The 8,768-nt window shown below is 46.5% G+C and overlaps 1 protein-coding gene across 1 annotated transcript; it reads left to right on the forward strand.

Moving 5' to 3' along the window:
• The first annotated feature begins 6,021 nt into the window (after positions 1–6,021).
• LOC136360226 (fatty acid-binding protein, liver-like) lies at positions 6,022–8,525 on the forward strand. Its single transcript, XM_066317295.1, has 4 exons — positions 6,022–6,163; positions 7,193–7,365; positions 7,770–7,862; positions 8,419–8,525. Exons 1-4 carry the CDS (start codon positions 6,097–6,099, stop codon positions 8,467–8,469), a joined length of 384 nt encoding a protein of 127 aa, XP_066173392.1. The 5' UTR covers positions 6,022–6,096; the 3' UTR covers positions 8,470–8,525.
• Positions 8,526–8,768: the final 243 nt, after the last annotated feature.

An 8,768-nucleotide genomic window follows, 5' to 3' on the forward strand; every position in this document is an offset into this window, starting at 1 on the left:
TATGAGCTTATCACTGCAGGACTGTTGAAGCTGTGTCCCCTGCCCCCTCATGTACAGAAGTGTGAATATTCACAGAGAAAACAGGTAGATTCCAGGTAAAGGCTCTGGCCAGAAATCAAAGTATTTCAGTTCTGCCTTTTTAGAGGTTGATCCACACCTTAGTCAGGCTCAGAATCTACACCAGGAAGGGAGCTAAGGAGGTCTGCAGAATGTCTGCAGCCTCACAGACAAACATGCACCCAGAATTATTTTTTTGAGCCTCATGTCAAGGAGATATAAGACAGAAATGTATGACTGTAAATAAATTTAACTGTACAAAGCTGCATCTTTGTTACGGCAAAGGTGGCTCTTTCCCCCACTTTCTAAATCTGATCTAAATTGCCAGTATCTCAGCTGACATGAGGCAGAACTTCCACATCGATCACCTCCTCACACCTGCAAATGTGCTTATACAGGCTTTTCCACGTCTGGTGATTTTGCAGGGTAAGGAGCTGCCAGCACATTGGCCCTTTCCCCACATCTGGGTGCAATGCTCTTTCCTTAGAGCAAGGTGTTTCACAACCAGGTCAAAGACATTTCTGTTGCTTTTTGGCTCTTGTAGGCCAAAGCGCAGGACCCACTCATAAAGGCAGAGAAGAAAGGGAGCTCAAGGAGTTGTGCAGTCCTGACATCCCTAGTGGGATACTGGAGAAACTGTTACCTGGAGAAGTTTGTGCAATCTGGTTCTACTTTGCTGAAGTTTACATTACACCCCTGAGACACATTTTTTATCAAAATCTGTAATCCCATAGCATATGGGCTCTACAATCCCCAATTAGTGACTGGACAAGGAATATATGCTTTATCAGCTTCTCCTTGTGACTTTGGGAAAGTCAGGCTCCATAATGTGCAAAATGGGGATGCCTGTGCTCAGGGAGGCACTTTGACTATAAAAACACAACAGGACCAAGTGGAACATGGACAGTGGCAATCCTGGGCTTTGTCCACAGCTCTGGTCTTGCTGGCACCATGGTTTTTCTCCATGGAGCACCTCTGTGGTCCTGAACCTGGTGAAAATTCAGTTGCTGTCAGGCTCCATGCAATTCTCTGCCCTACTGGCAGGTGTGTCCTGCCTCAGCACTGACCCTCTGGCTGGTGCCTCATTCTTGGCTCATTGCTTTCCCCAGCCAAGGAACACTGTGTGCTAGGAAAGTTCTTGGGGGTTATTGCTTGGACTTTGCTTCATTTTATATAGAGATTGTGGTTATATATTTGTCTCAGGGAGAGACGAGGAACATGCTTGTCTGGCTCCGAGATGCTCTCCTTGACCAATCAGCTGCAACTCTCTGTGAGGAGTGCTGAGTGAGCCACTGTGCCTGATAAATCAGGATGAAGAAGAGCACAGCTGGACAGATGAGTACTGGCCCACAGTGACAGCCAGGTGTCCCTCCAGGATTTCACCTGTGGGCACTTGGAGGTTGCTGCCCTTTCCATGCCAACACGCAGATCTCTTCCACTTGCTCAGATGAAGGTTTCCTTTTCCCCACTCTGTCTCAGGGGCTCTTTATATGCCTGGATCAGAGGGAGACATCTGCACTGCATATGTGTGGTGGGGTCAGATGTGCCATTGGTTCAATCTTCACTGGCTCTGCTTTGGGGGTCTCTTGCAGACCTTCCTCATGCAAGAACATTGACTGCTAATGGCTCTGTTTCTTTCCCAACATTTTTTTCGTTGCCCTGGCACAAACTAGTTCCAAAAGAAATGAGCACCATTTTCAGTCCTTTACTCTGATTCCACGAACTTGGCTGTGGGATGGAGGGCAGCGTCATCTTGTCAGAGGCCAAACTGAAAGGACAATATGCCTTTATGCCCTCTGAGGGCATAAACAGAGAGGTGCCTGTGCCTGAAGAGAGGCCACACCACAGATGTTGGAGGCAAGAGAATGGGAAGTGGGTGGCAGAGCCAGCAGCTTTATTCCTACTCTAATGCAAGATCCCAGCAGCAAAGTCCAACTCTTCCATAAGCTCTGCTCTCCAGGTCATCATTGATAAGCAGAGCTAAGACTCTTGTGCTATCAGTGATAGAGCTGCCTTGACCTTGAGGAAGCAATATGAACCCTTTGCTCCCTTTGGTACCTTTGCAATAAGATGACAAGGGCTGGGGGCTGCCCTTCTCTGAATATCAGAATCAATGGAAAACTTTATCAAGCATCAGCTCTCTGCACAAGCTACTGCTATTGGCATTCTAATCAGGGCTCTGATAATGACATATCTAATCTAAACCTATATGAAATGGCGCTTGCACATCTGCAGCTTGGAAGTTACAGCTTGGAGGCAGGAACCTCAGCAGACTGCCAAGGCCATTTTAAAAAGAGAAAAATCTGGGAAAGGTGCTGTATTTAATCTCAGTGCTCTCTTGGTAACACAGCACAAAGAAAACCAAGAGGGATGGAGAGCTCAGGGCAGCAGCAGCATCTTCTCCATCCCATCCAACATTTCAAAGCAGTGCAGCCATGTGGCCTGATGAAGAAATCTTTGTTCCTCAAAGTTCAAAATAATCATACCAGAGATATGAAAACCTGGCAGCAGACCAAGTTTCCAGGGTAAAAGGCAGCAGAAATAAAATTACCCAACAGTACTATAGGTTGAGACAGAAGGGAGCCCACCTGGAGATCTGTGACTGGCAAGCTTGTGACCAAACTTTTTAAAAATGGCTAGGGTTTTTGGGATGTTCAACTGGACCTGCACTAGAAAACTCCAGGACTGAATCATCAAAGGTCCTGGCTTGTAGCCTTTCACATTTGGGCCAAGAAAATCCTAGTGTAGAACCAGCCCCGGCTTCCCAAAGCACTGAGGTGCTGGGCTCACTGAAGTCTGAGGAGTCCCTGGTGGGATAGATAAGAGAAGCAAGTGAGGTGATAGAGGACAGATGCATGCAGACATTCCCAGAACTTCACAAGGCTGCCAGGGACCCTCCCCTGGGCTACAGGAAAGTGCCTCTCCCCATACACTGCTTTGGCTGTAAAGTCATTTTTGTAGTTCAGAACTTTAATTAAGAGTTTCAGTTTGAACCGGAGGAGCCAGAGAGATATTTATTTCTGTAAAAGCCTTAAACCTCAAAATCTGGACATAATGTCCAACTCATCAAGAAGAAGTGCAGGTAGGAGGGTGGCTTCCCAGACACTGAGTGAAAGTGAGAGCTGAGCTGGGGAATCCCAGGGAAGGGTTGAGGGGATGTCATAAAAGGGGATGCAACTGCTCCACAGGCAGCTACAGAGGAGACAGAGCCAAACTCTTCTTGATTATGGAAGATGTTATAACATGAGGCACCAGCCACAAATTGCAGTTTGGGAGGTTTGGGTTGAACTTAAAGAGCTGGGTCATGGAGATCTGGGATGAGTGCCCAGGGAGACAGAGAAGGTGGGGTTTAAAATTTGTCCAAAACCAGGGCTGATCCACAGATGATATTCTTGCCTGAGAAGTTCTACATGTTCCTATCTCTGATTCAGGTGCAAAAAGCAAAAATAAGACACTTCAGTTTTGGGTTTTTGTTTTTGTGGGGTTTTTTTTTCTTTTTTTTTGTTTGTTTGTTTGGTTTTGTTTTGTTTTGTTTTTTTTTCTTTCCCCTGAAAAGCTTCTAAGAGTCTCTGCTTTATTTTTGAAGCAGCTTAAAGACAGAAGTACGTGCTGGGCAGCAAGATGTTGCTTCCTCAGTAATTTTTGAGAATGATCCATGCCTTTTCTCTTTATACAAACTGGATTCAGGTTCTAGGGTATGGATTTACTCTAATCAAATTATCAATTGACATGGCCTCATGTTAATGCAAATAAGGTGCATTTTCTTGGCTTTGGAAAGTTAAAATTATATCATATTTTCAAAGATGCCATATTCTGTTGGGGCCATTTACAAGTATTCTGAACTTTGCTATTGAGATTAAGTTTATCTCACCTGCCATTTGCTCAGCAGGCCTGGCTAGATAATAATTACCTTAGCCAAATTTCATTCAATAAGCATTTCTCCTTTCATTAATAGAAACGGCATTTCTTTGCTAAGGCAAATAAAAAAGTATTGAGCACAACAGAAAACAAAAAAGGTTTTATTTTTGTTCATTGATCAAAAACCAGTTGGTTGGATTTCCAAATTTTCTAACAGTGATTCATAGCCCCTACTTAAACAATAGCAAATCAGGACCACAGATATGTTATAGCTATTCACAGTAAGCAGAGGAGTAGAGAATACCTACATAAAACAACTTGGGTTTCAAATGGGATGAATTCCATCATGAGTTGTCCATTTCTTTGAATGGAAAAATTTCTGCTCCAGTCACCAAGAGAGTCCAGGACAATTATATTCCCCCTTTAACATTTGATGAGTGACATCCAGCCCTTAGGACTTAGTCTCCATGGACACCGTGGGCCTGGGAACTCTGCAGTTTTTTCCTAATCTCCCAACCCCTCATGCAAAGAGAGGGGACCTGAATTGCCTAGAGCAACAGCCAGAGAGCCAGGCCATGAAAATGTGGGAGGCACACACATGCTTCCAGATGGCCCATGGCCAAAGAACATTGGCTGACAGGAGGCAGGGGTCTTCCAGCTCAGGCTGCTGCCAGGACACAGCAAAAGAGGTCAGTCACCACTGTCCCCATGGAGAGGACACTGAAAAGGGACATGTCAGCGCAGCCCCACGTGACACCAGGCTATTCACCTGAGGCAGGCATAAAAAGGAAATGCAGGTCCTAACACAACGTCATTCCTGAGGGGATAACATGGAAAAAAGCCAAAAAGCTGTATGGAGAAATTGCTGGGTCAAGCCACCCCTCCATGAATGCTCTCTGAACCTGCCTGCCTCCATCCATGTCCCACAGGAGGGACAAAACTTTGTCCCTACAAAGTTTCCCTGCTCCCAGCCAACTTCATCCACTGCCTGTCCCACCAACCAAGGTTTTGCCTTTTTCCTCCTCTGGCAGACACTGCCTGTACTGATTAACCAGAAACTGAGGCTCACTACTGCAGCGCAGAGAGCAGGGCTGTGGCAGCAGCAGGCACACAGATGGCAGCAGAGGATCTGACAGCATCTCCAAATTGCAAGGAGATAGGTCTTTTTCATTCTGATACATGATTTCACTTAAGAACAAAGGATAAAGATGACAGCTGACTTTGGGAGGGAGAAGGAATTCACTGAGGCAAGAAGCCAAGCCTGGGAGTCCAGACCTAGAGGATGGATGCTCAGATGATGGCCCAGAAGCTGGAAATTCTGGGACTCTCAGCCAAAGAGACAGGACTGGAAGAGAAGCCCAGCTTGGAGTCCTGCTTTGGAGGGAGGCTGCCCCTGGCCCTTCTGCTGATGTGGCACTTGGGAGAATTGCAGCTCCAAGGGCTGGAGTGCTTCTTCAGTACACAAGTGACTGTGGCTCCTGTGGGGAAAGGAGATGGACACGGTTTGGTAGGTCACTAATGGCACCAGCTCTCTATCCCCACAGGACCATAGAGGTGGAGCCTGATTCAAACGGCAGTCTTCAGGAGGGCCAGTGCAAGGCCAGGAGTTGATCTGGACTATTTTTCTTAGAGGAGAGCGATGGGTTTGTGCTGCTGCTGCCAAACCCCACCAGCACAGGTCTGTGAGCGAGTCAGTCCCTGCCAGTGTGCAGCCACTGTTCTGCCAGAGCTAGAGACCCACCATACACACCCCTGTGAGCAGAAACCCCCCGGTGTCAGCCCCAGGGGACACACAGTCACCACATTCTCCCCCTCCAGAGACGCGCTTCCAGACCGGAAAATCATTAGGTGATTTGGCTCGTTCCTCTGATAATGAGTCTCTTTGCACAATTATTGGGGTTTTTCATAATTTGTTTATGGATGCCACATTGTGACCTCCATAAACGTATTTTATGGGATTTTCCCTGCCCCCACATTGTAAAGTGCAGTCAGTAAAATGTGGAGCAATTTATCACTGACCATTGCCCAGTTTTACGTTAATGTTTGCCCATAACACGCCCATAAACCAATTACATCATCTTATCTCTGGCCAACTTTTAAGGCAGAAGGATGATATAAAACCAAGCTCTGCTAACCAGCAAGGCACCTTCTCTTGTTAGGAGCACAGAGAACCTTTCCACCATGAGCTTCACTGGAAAATATGAGCTCCAGTCCCAGGAAAACTTTGAGCCCTTTATGAGAGCCATTGGTAAGTGCCTGCATGTGCTCTGTGCTGCTTTGTCTCTGCAGATCCCACTGAATTTTGGGAGCCAACTGTGCTGATGTGCTGCTGATGTAGATTGAGACATCTCTGAGATTTCATGTTTCTGTCTGTCACCTTGTAATTCCTGGGATTTTAAATGTATTTGTGTGGAGATGTGATCTCAAAACAGAGAGAAAGCATCTCTCTGGCTGGGGCTGGGGATCAAGAAATGATGGATGAAGTTTTGTGGCTTGCAGGGAGTCAGTCCTGGCAAGTTCTGAGACACTGGCCAGTGTGCCTGAGTGCTGCACACATGTGATAAGGCAGCAGGACCTTGGTGCCTTAGGGGCACTGCAGATCTGCTCCATCAGGCTGTGAAATTTGAGGGCAAGCAGGACATTGCTCAGCCACTGTGCCGCGATGCTGCAAAGCCTCACATCCCACCATTCATCAGAATAGTTGGTGTTGTTTAAATGCTAAATGATGAATGGTTGTGATAGACTTCCACTTGTGTCTGTGACAGGGAATGTGGTCCTGAAGGGATCCAGGGGGCTATGCACTATTGCTGTACAGTTATGTGCCAGAAGGGCTCTATACGTCAGGTCACCTTCAGGATTTGGGAGAAGATTTTGTAGGCTGGTTCTGAGGAACCCTGAATCTCATGAAAAAAAAACTTTGTTCCTTTATTCTGTCTTGATTTAATCCATTTTTCCTTGCCTGTCAGTGAAGGAAGGAAAGCAGGATTTATTCTTAGACACAGAGGTGATGTTTCTGCTCCCAGTCAGGTCAGCAAGACGCAGGACACGTGTCTAGTTCCCACCCAAAACTCAGGATGACAGTATTAATCTTCCTCCCCAGCAGAATTGGGGCAAATGGCTCTTGGGGAAGCATCATTATTGAAAGGTTGAAAGGTTTTCCACACTGGAATAGAAATTTTCCCAACTGTAGATCCCCAAATCCTGCTACATTGATTTGTTCAGCAATCTGCCCACACATGGCTACACTGTTCACTCAATGTCTCTTGTTCCTGGACAGGGCTCCCTGAGGACCAGATCCAGAAGGGCAAGGACCTCAAGAGTGTCACAGAAATTGTGCAGGATGGGAAAAAGTTCACGATTACTATCACCACTGGCTCCAAAGTGATCAAAAACCAGTTCACCATCGGAGAGGAGAGTGAGGTAGAGCTGATGAATGGACAGAAAATGAAGGTGAGTGAGCAGCCCCTCCTCTGCCAGGGCCATGGGGGCTCAGGGACATTAAATTTCCTTTCCAGCCATTCCCTCTGAGCAAAGGTACTGACCATACATCAGGTATTAGCTAATGTACTGCACTTCCTGCAAAAGAAGCCTTGCATTTCTTTATCTATTTTAATAGTCACTTTGGAGAACGCTAGGCGCCAGTGTTTTAATGTCGTATTTGGGAAAGAGGGATAGAGATGCTTTGGTAAAAATTTTTGTCAGGAAGAGTTCTGAAAGATTTGAGGTGGAAAAGGATTGTCTTTGTGTCAGTTCATATGGCTCTGCAGTCTCTTCCTGCTACAGCAAAGGAAGGACAAAATGTAGGGGTCAAGGTGGTCCCCAGCAATAACATGAATGCTTCTGTCTTCCCCCAGGTTGTGGTGCAGATGGAGGGTAACAACAAACTGGTTGCAGAGGCAAAAGGGATGAAATCCACCACAGAGCTCAACGGAGACACCATCACCTACGTAAGTGTAGAAGGGCCATGGCTGAACAACAGAGCTGCTTCAGGGGCCGTAGGAAGCTACAGAGGCACTGAGAGCTGCTGGAGCAGAGCACATGCTTGCACACAGGCTCTACAGCCAGAAACTGAAGGCAGTTTCTCATTAGAGTATTTAAGAGACTACAGAATGTACTCTCATAGAGTACAGAAAGTACTTTTTACGACCTCAGTTTAGGCCCAGCTGATCAAAGTTTTGGGTAATGAGGGCATGTTCTCAACCCACCCAGAGGAACAGGTATGTGCCAGGGCTTGGCACTCCTAGAGAAGAAAGGTGAGGCAAACTGAACCCAGCTGAGGGATGCCCTACCTGCTTTGGGGTATTCATGAACAAATCCAAAGTTTTAAAAATTCAGTTTATAGGAGATAAACTGGGGATCAATCCTGTTTTGGTTTGCAAGACCAGATGCTAAGTACACTTTGGAGCTAAATACCGCGATGATCCTTATGCGTGCCTTCCAACTTGAGATATTCAACAATTCTACGAATTTATAAAAAGCTAACACATTCCATTTCTTTTTCAGACAATGACCGTGGGTGACATCACCCTGAAGAGAGTCAGCAAGAGGATCTAGACATCTTACACATGCCAATATTTCACCATGTAAAATAAAATTTTTATTGAAGCCTCTTTGTTGTCATCAGCCTCTTCACTGCTACTGTAAATAGACACTAGCCTCCAAAGCTCATGGAAGCAATGGTAGAAATTTGGCAACAAACTGAGCTAAGGGTGTGCTCAGGTTGGGGAATTGGTTGAGGCAGGGCACAGACTGATGGGTCCTTCCAGACCCTTCCTGGGGACAGGTGCCAGCATCCTGCTGGGGATGCCCCCGTGGCTCCTGCACCCACGTGGCTGATCTGGGCTGGGGAGCAC

The sequence above is a fragment of the Sylvia atricapilla genome, chromosome 4 (genome assembly GCF_009819655.1).
Source record: "Sylvia atricapilla isolate bSylAtr1 chromosome 4, bSylAtr1.pri, whole genome shotgun sequence".
Classification (NCBI taxonomy): domain Eukaryota; kingdom Metazoa; phylum Chordata; class Aves; order Passeriformes; family Sylviidae; genus Sylvia; species Sylvia atricapilla.

Bases quoted from the DNA above. Each gene is read 5' to 3' on its own strand.
- LOC136360226 (XM_066317295.1), top strand. From the start codon at position 6,097: ATGAGCTTCACTGGAAAATATGAGCTCCAGTCCCAGGAAAACTTTGAG. The intron at 6,164-7,192 runs GTAAGTGCCTGC...GTTCCTGGACAG, and splicing joins GCCCTTTATGAGAGCCATTG to GGCTCCCTGAGGACCAGATC. The intron at 7,863-8,418 runs GTAAGTGTAGAA...TTTCTTTTTCAG, and splicing joins ACGGAGACACCATCACCTAC to ACAATGACCGTGGGTGACAT.